This window comes from Cyanistes caeruleus, chromosome 1 (assembly GCF_971803275.1).
Source record: "Cyanistes caeruleus chromosome 1, bCyaCae1.hap1.1, whole genome shotgun sequence".
Lineage (NCBI taxonomy): Eukaryota > Metazoa > Chordata > Aves > Passeriformes > Paridae > Cyanistes > Cyanistes caeruleus.
Window position 1 is genome coordinate 16,941,160 of NC_141701.1, and position 15,897 is coordinate 16,957,056.

The 15,897-nt window shown below is 33.8% G+C and overlaps 1 protein-coding gene across 3 annotated transcripts in view; it reads left to right on the plus strand.

Annotated features, from left to right (window-relative positions):
• Positions 1 to 15,897, plus strand: part of CSMD3 (CUB and Sushi multiple domains 3) — a 574,655-nt gene that overhangs the window by 463,035 nt on the left and 95,723 nt on the right. For all 3 annotated transcript variants that reach the window (XM_086880080.1, XM_086880087.1, XM_086880091.1), the window contains 6 exons: positions 504 to 628; positions 2,913 to 3,009; positions 3,917 to 4,021; positions 8,888 to 9,006; positions 11,003 to 11,072; positions 13,188 to 13,304. In XM_086880080.1, coding sequence (XP_086736206.1) covers positions 504 to 628; positions 2,913 to 3,009; positions 3,917 to 4,021; positions 8,888 to 9,006; positions 11,003 to 11,072; positions 13,188 to 13,304 — 633 coding nt within the window. The remainder of the gene's footprint in view (positions 1 to 503; positions 629 to 2,912; positions 3,010 to 3,916; positions 4,022 to 8,887; positions 9,007 to 11,002; positions 11,073 to 13,187; positions 13,305 to 15,897) is intronic.

The following is a 15,897-nucleotide window of genomic DNA, read 5'->3' on the forward strand; positions in this document are numbered from 1 at the left end:
TCACACAAGCAGAGAACAGTCAAGGAATTAAGACGGGTGTTATTAATTTTTTAGAGGAGCAATATTAGAAAGAATGAATGAAAGAATATTAGAAAGAAAGAAAGAATGTTAACTTTATGTGATACTTTCTATCTTTTATGATAATACAAAACACAGTTTTTCAAACTTCAATCTAAGCCTTAAAAAAATTATTTTTTTTAGTAAGATTACCAGGAGACAGTAGAATAGATTTCATTCTGTAAAGGTAAAATAAATAAGGGGAATATTAACATAATTCTGTCAGGTAGGAAACTGACATAATTCTAACTTTCGTCTATTCCTTCTTTGGTCAGTTAAAAGAAAAGTTTTGAGATGTAAAATTTTATTTTCCTGAGGCATATATATTTTTTAATGTAGCATCAATTTAAAAAGTTTTCAGCCACAGTATAAGCTTTTATAATAAGTCTTCTCACTTCTGAAGCTTCATACTTCTGTTCTTGTCTTATGCATTTCCTTTGCACCAGTGCCCTGTGGTGGTATTTTAACAAAGCGCAAAGGGACCATTTTATCTCCTGGTTATCCTGAGCCTTATGACAACAATCTGAATTGTGTGTGGAAGATCACAGTACCAGAGGGAGCTGGGATTCAAGTAAGTGTACTTGATATTTGCTTGCAATCATCATATTTAGATCTGTTTTTCCTGATGCAAAAGGTGAAAAGATCATTTATCTGTGCAGTTTTCCTATCTCATTAAAGTTGACTTTATTACACATCTTTTTAATTATGCAGTGTTTGAAAGTTTTAAGATTTTAAAAAATCTTAAAAGATGTATTTGTAGACTTTTACTTAGAAAAATATCACCGTAACTTCCAAACGTACTTCGATAGATCAGTGACTGAAGCCTTCCTAGGAAATCTTTTTTGCTCTCTCAAGATTTATGTATGTCCTTATGAGTGAGATTAAGTTGCCTTCAAGAACAAGTTTTCCAAGAAACTCTGCTATTTACTTTATGTTTATGTAGTTCACTGTGTTGTAAATGCTTCAATATGTTTCAGCATGAGATGGGAATTTATTCTCTAAAATAATTTCATAGTTCTTGTTTACTTACGTAGATTAAGAACTTCGTAAAACACACAGTAGGAAAATATCCATTAAGCTTACTCATGCATATCTCTATAGAGTTCACTAAAGAAACTGATAGAAATCTGGTTATTGCACAGGCAGTTTAATTCAATAAATTAGGATTTCTAAGCATTGTCTGAACAAATTCCTAGCAAATCGCATATCAAGAAATCATGATAACAAATTTGCTGTGTCTGTCCTAGTTCAAAATATAACTGCTGTAGAAAATTATAAAGAGCTCAGTTTATGTAGGTAGACTTAATAAAGAAAATCAGAAAAAATGTTGAGTGTTTAAAAGCTTTTTAATAAATTTCATTGCATAGCTTTCAATAGTATTTAATAGCCTAAATCAGTTTTGAGATTGATTTTGAGGAACACTACTTAATTTAAATGGTTGACTAGGACAGCTGACAGTTAGGATACTTTGTTCTGTGTATTTTTTATACTAGAAAGATAGTTCAGAGGATTTAAAGTAGACAGTAACTGTCCTCCTTACTTAGGCCAGCCCTGTTGCTTTTTGGAAGTGCTTATCTCTTATTACAGGCTGCATTTTCAGGATCATTAATGAGGTGAGTAAATTACTAACTTTGATTTCAATTTAGGTGTTTAATCTTTGTGATATTCTTTTGCCCCAGAGTTGTAATAAAAAAGAAAAGATATATTTACTGTCTTCAAGTATCTGAAGCGTGCTAACAGTTAGGGCCTCTTCACTGCTTCACTTAAGAAAAGGAAATCCTTTGTCTATAGTATCTGACCAATTTCTACAAAAATAGGTACAGTCTTTGAGGCCTCCATCCAAGAAATAGGTAGCCAAACTGAACATTCATTTTATGTAGAACAAGGTCCAAGTAATATATTTCTCACAGAAAAATTTCTTCATTACTTGGTTTTACTGGAGCTGGTCTTTATTTCTTCTGTTGAAACTGTTCCATTCTTAGAAAAAAAATAAAAATATGTCTGTATATATATACATATATCGGCGAAAGAAATATTATTCTCTAACTTAATGACTATGGCACCCTTTCTGAGGGTGGCTGGGGTTTCATCATGCCTCTGTCTCTTTTAAAGCTTTTCAGTAAACCGTTAAAACAAACAAAAAGCTAACACCAGAAACTCTCCCATACTAAACAGGAACAAGAATACGATATATCTCTACTTTGTAAGGTGTGATTTCACTATATGAGAACAGGTATAGCTTCCCTCTTGCAGTCTGTCTCATCACTTTGCATCTCCCTATGAGTGGAAGAATGTGGAAAAATGTTGTCAGTTCTGGAAGAAATGAAGACTATTCTACCTTTTGTTTGTAGCAGCTAGTGACTGCTCCTCCTCAGGAGATGAGTTGGTGATGAAGGTAACCAAACACAGCGGTTTTCTCTAACCTAGAGGCAGAATTTAAAATGGCAAAATAGATGAAGCATCGTGCATCCCTGTGGGACTAGTTTTGTCCTGAAGAAACTAGAGAGAAAAAAACTGCAGTAATTGAAAATACCATGTTTCATCTTCTCCTCAGTGTCCTCCAAACAAGAGTATCTTATTCTATAGCCATCTGATTTTTATGGTTGTGTGACTCTTGACAGAGGTAATAGGTGGTGGTCACTAAGGGTTACAGGATTTCTAGTTTGAATTGGCAATTACATAAAAATTAGTTGCCATTTTATTCACTTGATGATGATTTTCCGTTCTCTTGGACAAGAAGAGCAAGACAGCTTTTCATGACTGAAAGAAACAGAGGCTACAATTTAGAGTGATCTTTGAGCTTGAATAAAGAAAGGAAGAAGTTTATGTTCTTTACCTCACATTTTTCTTCATAGGTGCAAGTGGTGAGTTTTGCCACAGAACACAACTGGGATTCCTTAGACTTTTATGACGGTGCTGACAACAATGCTCCAAGGCTTGGAAGTTATTCAGGTAACTGAGAGATTTTACAATAAATGATTCACAGATTCCACTCTTTATTGTAAACACAAAGCTCTTTCAATGTGTGTAAGCATGCTTGAGCATGGTATGTGTGTTTGTTTCTCCTATAATTAACAACAGAGAATAATATTTCTGTTTCAATCAGTCGTTGCTTAGCAGACTTTCATAAAATGTAAATTTTAAAATGTTAGAAATTGAATAACACTCAGAGGCTTCCAAACTAGACCTCTCAATCCATTTTTTTTACTCACACTGGTAGCAGGGCCCAGAAATACAGACCTCAAAAATAGGTATCTCTTGATATTGTACATACAATACATCCTTTATCCTTATTTTAGACAAAGTTCTTTTTGCCTTACGTTTTCTTGTTTTCTTTTGTTGTCTTTCATTATACTACAACATGTGTATGCTAAGAGATCAGAGGTAATCATATTATCTTGTCTTGTGCTGAAACAAATAAATAGTCCATCATATTTATAGGAACAGTCCTGCAACATATTTTCAGAGCTGCTCGATATATGTGACTGTTACATTTAGAATTATTCTGGTGACAGGATTTGCTCTTGCTCCTAAAAAGATCCTAGTGAATATTTCTCTTTTTTGTGGGTTAAAGCAAATAATATAAATTTATATTAGCTTTTCCTTGTCTATCATTCATATCTCTGATATTGCAGTGCACTGAAAATGTAATAAAACTTTTATAGGGACAGGTATAGCATCCATTTGATAGCATCCATGATGACAGAATATTGTGGAATTGATTATTGACCTATCTCCCTTTCTCTTTTTCTCCCCTTAACTCTGTTTATACACACACACACACAGACAAACACACCCTTACCTCTGGAATTATTTCACTTTCTGTGCATTTCAATAATATTTTTAATTCTCTTTTCAGGAACAACCATACCTCCACTTCTAAACAGCACATCAAATAATCTGTACCTCAATTTTCAATCTGATATCAGTGTTTCAGCTGCTGGATTTCACCTTGAGTATACAGGTAATTCAGAAATGTTCAACTAATAAAGAGCACTTGCTGGTTCCAGACATCATTTCTACCTAAACTACACCATAGAGCAATATTTAGTCCTATTGCACATAATGAGCTACATACTGTAACTTCAAAGTCATTAGTAAAATTCTCATTTAAATCCAGATGAGCAAATTCGTGCCTGAAAACTATACTACAAGGACTGTGAAATTTAGCTTGTCTTGCTTTCATCCTCAATTTGCTTTTGCTCTCTGGAAACTTTCCTGACCTACAGCAGACAGAAATAAATGCAGATATGCTTGTGTGACAATCCTAATCCATTGTGTCCTGTTCAGGCCTGGTCTCATCCCACAGATTCCACCCCTGCAGCTCCACACCTCATCACTCCTTGCCAAAATCTACAAATTATGCTCAATACAATAACATATGTACTATACAGTATATATACATGTGTAGGACACAAATACTAGTCACCCTTGGCAAAGTGAAGGGATAATCTGAAAATAGCAGTTGTGCATCTTAACTGAGAAATGCCTGCAGGTTGGTGAGAACATTGAATTATTAAAAATGTTTTTTATTGCTGAGTCCCCCACCAGTGGAAAAGGCTGTAATTATAAACATGCTTTCTGTCTGACTACTGTCTCATATGACTGAGAGGAATTCTGGCAATCACCAGCTCTGTGGTTTCCTCTGCTTATATTGGTTCTGGTGTCTGATCTGCATAATTGTGTCACTGTTATTTCTTGTCCATTTTACCATATGCAAATCCCATGCTTTGGTTGTCTGATTAGGCAATTGGAGAACACAGCCTTGCAAAATTACTGTCTGATCGCTTGTCTATAACAAAACATTAATTATAGGTAGAATTATCCTGCCATTTCCTCGAAATGTAGATTGGCTCTCAGCTGCTTACAGCTTCAGATGAGAGAAAACATCAGGAAATTTTGAAAATGAAATAAAAAGAGAGAAAGTAAAAATGCACCTTTGTATTCCTTCTTGTCCAAATAATATGTGTAATATACTGCCTGTATACAACTTCTACCTTTAAAAAAAAAAAAAGATTCACAGTACACTATTTAAAGTATTGGTCCATGTCAAGAACAATAACCAAATACGTGTGTGTGGATTTATATAGGGATGTATGTGTGAATCTGCACAAAAGTAATGTTTTCTGTGTGAGTGCATAAACCCAAAGTATATGTTGAAAATTTGTGATTCAGGAAATAATACTAATGTCTCTCAGTAGATATCAAATTAACCAGTAGCTCAGTGAAATATGCTGTTTTACAAGATAAATGATTAATTAACTTTTCTTGAACAAGTGATAGAGAGATGTGATTAAAACATCATACAGCCTGTAGTGATTTAATCTGGACAGCAACTAAGCACCATAAAGCTACTCACTAACTTCTTTCCCCCTGCTCCCAAGTAGGATGGGGAACAAATTAGGAAAAAAGTCAAAACTGTAGGTTGAGATAAAAGCAGTTTAATAGAACAGAAAAGAAAGGGGGAATAATAGTAATAGATAAACAAACCAAATTATAATAATAAAATTAAAATTTACAAACCAAATGATGCACAATGCAGTTGTTCACCATCCACCGACTGATACCCAGCCACTTCACAAGCAGCAGTACCCAGCCAGATTTCCCCTTAGTTTATATACTGGCCATGGTGTCATGGGGTATGGAATTTGTTCAGCTGGGGTCAGCTGTCCTGAAACCTTATAGTTAATTGCTTAGCGAGGATTTCAAGTCCTAGGCACCAGCTGTTTCACTTCTTGAATCCATGACTCTTACTCCTCCACTATTCTCCAAGAAAGACATAGTTTCTGTTACTTGTGCAAGTTTTATGATTTTTTTTTCAGTCTGTTGTTCAATTGTTTTTCAAGAGGCTTCAAGAAAATTCTGCATAGGGCTGAATCACGAATTTGATATGGGAGATTAAGCTAAGGGACAACACTTTGTCATCATTACCAAGAAGGAAGACAACAGAAACTGTACCTTGTGTATCTTTTGGATTTTAATCTGTTGCATTTTTCTACAACAAAGAGAATGTTTTCTTGCTATTTCAGAAGTCAAAATACTGCTGTATTTGTGAAGAAATTTCTCCAGAAAAAAAGAGATGCAGAGTTGCTATCTTCAGTTGTCCTGGTCATATCTGATTCTCAGACAGCAGTTCCTGCTCTGAAAGCTCTGATTATGTTTATAAAGATAGTTAGTAAATGGAAAGTAGTGGCCAGATTTTAATGTCAGTGTTTCATAGTTCTATTTCATTTCATTGGAGCACATGCTGGCTGAGGACACCATGAGGAGTCAGCTAAATTGAAGTCTTGGTCTTTGAAGTATTGGTGCATTGTTCTCATTCAAAATCACATCAGAGTTAAATATTTATATTAAGCATTTTTCAAGTGAGTTTGCCATAAGGATTGTTTTTGTGCCATTCACAGTGCATCTTCCAAGTCTATTACACCTGCTCTAGGAGACATAAGTCTGAGGGGAAGTGCACCCCATTTGCAAAAACGATTACTTTTTCATTTCAGCAACAGATTTCTGTAAGAAGGTTTCATTCTGCTTAGTTTCCAATATCTCTTTTCATCCCTCATGTGTAGTGTTTTGTCCTATCTACTAGGGATTATCTTTTGAGCTTCTAAAAATCCAAATGCTAGTAGAAAAGTAAAAGAAAACAAAATTTATTTGTTGAAGAAATATTTTAACACCAAGTAAATTATATTTTCACATAAATAATTAAGTGTTCAGATTCTGAAACTGAAGAGTGTTCTTATCTGTAATGTTTTTCTATCACATTTTTACTTCTCTGTTGAATCCTTAAGTTGTTATTTGATCTATAACATTAATTTTCTATATTCCATTGGCTATCTTAAATACAAAAGCTATATTGCATTGAAAATACATTATATCACCTGAACTTTGCCAACAAAGAATGCCACAGAATGGTTTGTTAAACACTTCCATAATGTTTACATGTTTTATGCCACTATAAAATTTTTGATTTATTGCTCATCTTCTTTAACTAAGGTTTTATATTATTGAAAATGTCATTAGTAGGTTTTTGTATTGAGCATCACAGGAGCTGCTGGGGAAGGGCAAGACAGCATCAAATAGCTTATTTTTCTTTATATACAATTCTTCTTATCTGAAAAGTAGAAGATACTTAAAGTATGTTTTTAATGAATGTTAAAATCTCTTTTTATTGCCATTATCTATGGGAGTTCAAGAATCTTAACATATTTTACCATGGTAGTAGTATAATGTAGTTCAAGAAACTATTAATGCACTAAAAATAAATCAATAATGAACAGACTGAAGTTTATTAACACATTTTTGAGTATATTTATAACCTGAATAAATATCATGACACTCCAGAGACACAAGTTCTGAATTAGTTCTCAGCTGGGAAGATGTCAAAATTTGTTTCAGTTTCTTGATAGGTGTTGTAGATGTTCAGACTCTATTTTTTTGCCAGACTATTATTTTATTAATTGAAATGAGAGACAATAGGATGAATACCTGTGAATGTGGTTTCAGCTGCTAAGGTAGCCTGAGAAAGGCATTTATATGAACTCATTTCACTTTGCATGGCCTGAGTATTCACGTAGTGAGGTTACACATTTCAACTGAAGGTTCAGTAATTGAACCTTTTCAATGGAAATTGAAACCTGATAATTCTTTGTTTAACTGCTCTAAAGAGATTATAAGCAATCATGTGTGTAAGCCAAGCATGCTTCTATTTTGCATTTGAACTTTGTACATTAACTGGATCACACTCTAGGTATCTGAAATGTAAAAAAGTGGATCTAGATCCATCAGTCATTTTCAAAACAGATTATTTGCTCTTCTCTAGTTTGAGAACAGAAAATAGAATTTGAAAGCTAAAATTTTTCATTAGCTTTCATCTTTCATAATGTAAAAAAATGCACTATTTTTTAAGTCTTCAAATGGTAGTTTTTACTTAGTGAGAATCTTACATGAAGTGATCAGTTACTTTAGTAAGTTTTAAAACATGCAGATTTTGATAATCTTCTGAGGTAGTAGGTGGCCATGATTGAATCACACAATGTTTCTCTATTATCCTGTTGTGTATAGTCCTGAATTCACAACTAGGGTGTAATTCTTACAGTAGGCAAAGACAGAAATTCAGTTTATACTTTCTTACATTCCTGGACCTTCCTGGGTAGATACAAGGAAAAAAAATTCTTTCTCTTTTTATGACCATGAAAAAAAGCATGTGGTCTCTTGGCAAACTAGTTTCTAATGCAATTAGAAATTCAAAATGTTAGTGTTATAGCTCTATAGATATTGCTTTAAACATAGCAGATTAGATGTATCTGATGCAAATATTTATTCTGTGTGTGTATGTGTGTGTATATGAATGAAGGAGTTGAGTCAGACCTGTGGAAGATGGAATGTTGAAGAGACCTTTTACTTTGCACTGTTTTTCCTGTGTTTTGCAGTTGGTGTAGTGTTGTCCAGCCTCCCCTGGAACACGTGCTGGTAAAGGATAGTGGAGGTGCTTCCAATCTAAATTATGAAGGCTGTAATTAGGAGTGAAACTGGAGATAGAAATAAATGAGTCTGTGCCAGGAGATAGTGGAATTTTAGAGCAGAGAGTGCAGGTTGGGAATTGTTTGCTGGCACACTGATCCTTTTCCTTTACTCATGAAAGAAAATGTTTTCTCCTTATACACAGTTGTTCCAAAATAATATGCTACTTGTCCACAGACAACTGCTGATTCCCAAGAGCACCCGAAAGCTTATCAACACAGTGTACCTATACATTGTACACAGTCCTATACAAATCTAAAAACCAATTTTATGTTCATTAGAATAACTAAACTTCTCTCTTTTTTCTCAGCTATAGGTTTGGACTCTTGTCCTGAACCACAGACCCCAAGTAATGGGATCAAAATTGGAGACAGATACATGGTTGGAGATGTGGTGTCTTTCCAGTGTGACCAGGGTTATTCTCTTCAGGTAAGCCAAGATTCCTATTTCAAATGGTGACTTTCAGTTCTTTAACATGGTTATGTTTGGGTCTGCCAGTGTAAAATGGATGCTGAATTCTTCAGGGATTGTGTACACATGATAAGTTTACAGGACTGTTTGCTTTTCTACCAGATAGTAAGTTATAAACTATCCAAATATTCCATCAGAAGCGTATGGCTTGGTGTTTCTTCTGCATTAGTGATTATAGGTCGTTATCTATTATTGATTGCATCTTTGACAATTATAGCTGAACGATGAGCAAAATTATGTTAAAATCACTTGATGAACAATTAACAGTAGTTCTCTATGCACAGGAGGATAAAGAAAGTAAGTAAAGAGGGGGACTAAGAATAAACAAAGGGAAAGAAATAACTGCTTTTCTTAGTAAATCAGATTGTGTCAGTTGTTTTCTTTCAGCAATTTTTTGGGGTTTTTTCTGCAAAATGTTTATCAAATAGGGATGTATTTTTGCCAAGTAAATTTGCAATGCCCTTGCACTAGCAAAAGGTATATCCAGGGGAAATTCAGTGACTGTAAATCACCAGTAGGAACCTGTCTACCTATAGGAAAGAAGTGGAAAATATTTTCAAAAACTTGTACAGTTATGCCATAGAATCAGATCCAAAGCAGGAAGTTTTTACTTGAGACTCGTCAAAAAGAGTCTGCAGATTTTACAGTCTTACATTTATCTAGCTCTTTGGGAGCCATAAGGACAGAAAATGATCACATTATCAAGTACTGCAAAAAGAAAAGTCTTAAAGGGAGAAAATAATTTATATATAACAGCACATGATTAACTGCTAATGGAGTTATGGATACTTTTGGAGCAAAATAGCAAAATATGCCAGAATGAGCAAAATGCCACTAATCTCAGTCTCACCTATAATATGTATTGATGTCAGACTAACTAAATGAAGTTTTAAAAATGCTGATAATGTCAAATCTTTATTTTACAAAGTTCTGTGAAAACCTAGGTACTGGGTTTATATGTGCTGCATCAAAAATAGAAATGGAATTATATTCTTAGACAAAAAGAGAAAGGAGTCTAGTTTATAGATAGTATAGTGATAGAAACAAAATAATCTTGTCTGCTTCCAGATTTCAACTGCCATTTGGGTTTTGGACCCGTATCAATTTCCCCTTCAAGATAGAATTCCCCCTCAAGATAGAATGCCTGCAGATTTCTAACATTTCAAGAACAGATGAAATACATATTCCGTGATTGCAGCTCTGAGAATGACTATAGAAATTTTCTACTCATATTGCCTGATTTTAACTGGCCACTCTTGGAAACAGCCTGAGAAATATTTTTTTGCTTCTTTGCTTTAATTCTCAACTTAAATACAAGTGTGCGTGTGTGTGAACAGATAAGGCACAGTAAAAGGCTGAAATAAAGAAAATACAGAATATAAAGAATTCAAGGAGCATAGACTGTGCAAACACATGTAAAGTTTCTTCCCTCTATATGGTTTCTCTGACTTATACAGTCTGACTAGATGGCTTTGGGAGATATCCCAAGTACAGTTTTCTCTTAAGATTTTACATTTTTGTTTGCTTTCTCTGGAAGACAGTTGGAATTATGTGAGGCCAATGAACAACACAGAGGATGTGTTTATGATGAGTTTAAGATGTAAAGTCAGCACTTACATAGTTTATATAGTATGAATAGTTTTATCATGTTCAACAAATGATGCAAACATTTCTTCAGTTAGACCTGTAGTTTCCAGACCCCTGGTTTATACTGAAATATGCATAGAATTCAGCTGGATTCTGTTATAGTATAAGAAATAATATTAATGGCATGGACACCAGGATGTAGTGAGCTTGCAGTCACAGTCTTCTCTGCTTTATTAAAGGCATGATACAATTCATAGTATACAGTATACTTACTATACCTTTTGGTTTTTGTGTATTTTGATCTTGTTTTAAATTACTAATGTGCTGTATATTTTTATATCAATTAGCAAATATTGTGTCATTTTAGGGACATTCACATATCACTTGTATGCCTGGACCAGTGAGAAGATGGAATTATCCCATTCCAATATGTTTAGGTATGTTCAGCATACATAATTTTTCTTAAATGTGCCTAAATGAGAAAACCAGAAAACTCAAAAATAAGACACATGTTATGGAAATAATTGAGAGAACTGGAGGAACTTAATTAAATGTGAAAATGGTCAAATTAAATTAGAGATTTTCAAAGCTTCTGACACTTACGTTGGCAAATCTTTTCTGAAATGTCCAAGCAGTAAAAGAAATACAGGTTGTCCCTTTCAACCCAAACTGTTCTATATGATTCTGTGTGTTCTAGTCAGATATATCATCAATTCATTATCAGGAAAGACACCTCCAGAGACCCTTGCAGCATAGCTAGTTTATTTAGAACTCATTTCCCCAGAAGAGTAATGGCAATTGTAGATGATACTAAAATAGAAATAACATTACATTTTCATCTCTAATGAGTTCAACATAAGCATGTCTACCCAGTTTCAGAAGATACATTACTTTTCAAGTAAAATTATATACATGTCCATAATATTGTTGGAAAAAGCACTAAAAATCTCTCAGAAACCAAAATGAAACCTCTGAAGTGCATTTAAACATACTCTTTTTATATGATGAATAATTGTGAGGAATGTAAAACTCCTTCTCGTTGTAATCTCTTTCACTGCATAGAAATGCCTTTTTGTTTGGGTTCTCTAACACTAAAAGTTATCAGGATTTGTAATCTTGAATGTATGGAAAGCAGGGTGCTGCAGGTCTCATTAAAGATTATTTTGCTTTGCTTTTCTTCACGACAGTTATATATACCCTCTTGAGCTGCCTCACATAATCCTGTTCTTAATCCTGTGGGGAGGTAGTGAGCTCCCTCAGCTTAGAATTTATAAATATTCAACAAGGTTGAGGTATTTGTAAGAACTTTTTCAGGAGCTAGTCTTCAGTTTTTTGTCATTATGCATTAACATATGGTTAGGAAGTCTGATAATTGCACTGCTCTTGTTAAGTTCTGAAGATAAAGACACTGTGCTGAAATTTTAGAGGTTTTTTTTCTTATTTTTTTCCTATTTTTGCAAGTAATGATTTTTACTTGTGTTTCAAATGGTGTAGCAAATTTTGCCTGGACAAAACAGTTAAACAAAATCCTATTTATCATAATTACCATCTTTAAATGTAATATGGACATCTAAGTAATTTTATTTACTGATGTCATGCCTGAAAACAAATAAAATTAAGATATTCATTCAGCTTAATTTCTGGAAGTATAAATATGTGTACTTTTCTGTTTGGTTATTTTATCTCCTTTTTAGAACAAAAGGATACAAATGCAGTTTTTAAAAGTCTTGAAACACTTTTAATGCAGTCTTTTTATAATACATTATCTTATATTATTCATGTCCTTCTTCACAAACATGAACAATTGTTTCAGTGCTGCTGTAAACTGATGTGTGCTGCTTGCCTGCCACAGGGACAGCTCTTGTAAACAGATTGCAGAGTAAACATTAGGGCAATGATGCTGGAGGAAGCACAAGTCTTATGAGGAGCAGCTGAGGGAGCTGGGGGTGTTTAGCCTGGAGAAAAGGAGGTTCAGGAAGACCTTATCACTCTACAACTACCTGAAAGAAGGCTCTAGCCACGTGGGGGTTGGTCTCTTCTCTCAGGCAGACAGTGACAGGATGAGAGGACAGAACCTTAAAATGTACCTGGGGAGGTTCAGGTTGGACATGGAGAAGAATCTGTTTATGGAAAGGGCAGTCAGGAATTTCTGATCACTTCTTCACAGAATGGGCTGCCAGGTGATGATCGGTCAGATGTTGGGCTCAATGATATTGGAGGTCTTTTCCAACCTAAATGATTCTGCAATCCTGTAACCCATTCTATTTTGGGTGCATGTGTCTCCCAAGTTAAAATCTACTCAATTCAGAGTTGATGCAAATTTGCAAAGTACCCACTTGTAAATTATTTTCTTGCAGATATTTATTGGTAAAGGTGTGTATACATAACGTATATAATGCATACCTAGTACATATGTTTGTGTATTTATTTATATTTAAACCTAGCTATTACTATATTATTAATGCTCTAAGGATCTTGAATGTTATAGATTAATTTTTAGCTCATTTAACTCCTCTGAAAAATATTTTTGGTTGTTGTTTTTTTCTTTTTAGCACAATGTGGTGGTGGCATGTCAGACTTCAGTGGAGTGATTCTCAGTCCGGGGTTTCCTGGCAACTATCCTAGCAGTTTGGATTGCACATGGACAATAAAACTGCCTATTGGGTTTGGTATGTGTCCTTTCATGGATTTAAACTTGCTTTTATATGGGTCCAAAACACTGAACATAGATTTTAAAATATTGTTAATCTTTATCCTAGCTAAAAAACAAAAGTAATTACCATTCATTTGAAGAATTTAACAAAATCTTAAAAGAAAGATTTAAAATAGAAAAGCAACAAGATTCTTGGTTTTTCATTTAATATATGCCAAAATTTTCTGATAAAGATTCAGCACAAGTTTTTAACTTTACAGGATTGATTTCTCTTTTTGTGAAGTCATAAACCAAACAAAAAAAAAATAGCTGTCATGAATATTTTACACCAAGTCAATTTAGAAGTTAAAGCAGGAGTTAAAGCTACATTTTAATTTATTATTTTATCATTAAGCTTTTCTGTATATCCTAGGTGAAATTCGCTGAGCATAGAAATATTCTTTTTAAGGAAATGTAGAGGCCTCCCAATTAAAGGTGTCACACTTCCCACTCAAAGTAGAATTGTCAGGAGCACTGGATCAAGCCCATGACTGGTGAAACTGTCTTGCTGGGACTGCTACTCACATAATCAATCCCCAGCCTGTAACAGATAAGGATGTTGTACTCCAGATGTAGAATTTTGTACTTCTCCTTGTGCAAACCTTTAAGAAGCATTTATTTACTCAGTCCTTAAGTTTTCTAGTGTTCTTTAGACAAAAACTGTGCCATTTAGTATATCATCCACAAGCCCTAGTTTAGTATCCTCCACACATTTGTTAAGGATACATTCTCATTTTCCAAGTCTCTTCTGAAGACATAAACCAATGTAAGCTTCCATAGCAACCCACAGAATATTGTGCTTGTTACTGGCTGCCAACCACTGAATGGCTGATTATCACCCTTGGAGCTTCAAAGTTATGTTAATTTTTAACAGACTTCCTTTCTATTCATGAAGCTCATGTATGTTCAGCTTTCAAATGAGAATGTTATAGACTGAGTCAAAAGCCATAGCAGAATGAAAGTATATTATATATACTTTTCCCCCTCTGTCATTTTAATAATAGGAGGATATAGTGGTTGATTAACTGTTATTTTCTGTTAGGAAATCCATGTTGACTGCTCCTAACTGTCTTTTTGTCTTCTATATGTTTGGAAATTGCCTCCAAATAAACAAGTTCCATAATTTTTCCAAGGATGAACAGTGAACTTGTAGTTGCCATTTCCCAGGTCCTTTTTGTAGTCTTAAAGGTGAATATATATTTAGACTTTTTTAAGTCACTAGAACTTCTCTTATTTCACCATGATTTTGTGAAGATATTATCAACATTTTAATTACATTGCCTAGCCTCTTGAGCAACTTTAGGTGGATCCTATGCATATTTTATTGTGAAATCTTTATTCAAAGCTAGCCAGTAGACTTGTCCTATGTAATTTTTTAACATGTGGCACTTTTTAAGGAGCATGTACACTTGTATCTTTCTCTTTATATGCTAGTGGAATGGTGTGCTCATTTTCTTAGATAGGGTCTCTTGTCTTCAATTTTATACTTGCCATCTTCTGTCATATTCTTTGCTTGATGATACAGATTTTCTGGGCCTTCCAGAGTGAGTGTGACATCCCAAATAGCATACTCTTCTCCATATGTTCAGATTCTTTCCCTCCTCTTTTTAAAATCAGTTCTGTGGTATTTTTGATTAGCAATCCCATGAGCCTAGTTTTATGATTCAAATGAAAGCCAATTGTTCTGCATGGGTTGTTTATATTGAAAAATATTAAACACTCCACAACATTGACTTAACAAAATTTATCTGGGGGAAATATATTATATTAGAATAGGGATTTCTATATAGAACCCAATTTGTTTGTTTGCATTTTGTTCAGAACACACAAGATTACAGTCAATAATTGATTTTTTTTTTTTTTTTTGTCTTAGCATTTTTTAGAAATAACATTGACAGTTTAATTCTGCCACTACTGAATTTTTAGCTAGCCTGATGGGACAATTCGTAGTGCTTCATTATGAGTCATAATGCCAAATAGATTTCTGCTTGTTATAAAAAAAAAATATATATGTATATATAGTAGTAATAGGTGCATTATTTCTGGATCAAATCCACAGGAAAAAGTATATTCAGAGCTGTAAGGGAATAGGATATTTTGACAGATGATTTCAAAGACATTTGCTAATAAAGAATAAATAATAAATAATAAAATAAATAAATAAATAAAAAATAAATAATAAAAAAATCTGGAATATTGGTTAAATTTAAAATTTAATAAAATTATATGTCCAACTGCATCCAGAACCTTCTGTCTTTTTATCCCGAACACATTACCATCTGCCTCTTCCCTCACTTTACTACTATCCTGTCTCTCTTCCTGTACTGATTCCTTACTCTTTTTACTTTGCTTGCATTCTGCCAGGCTTATGTGTCCAATAATTCTAATTTAACTCTTCAGACTCTTATTTACACTCTACATTATTAACATACTATTTAGTTTGACTTCCATTAGGCAGGAGATTCAACTACTGAAATTTTGGAAGCAGTTTCTTGGATGAGTAAGTTTAACCGCCAAAATCAATAGTTCTGAACTGCTTTGTACTAACTGAAGTTTATCAATTGGATTTA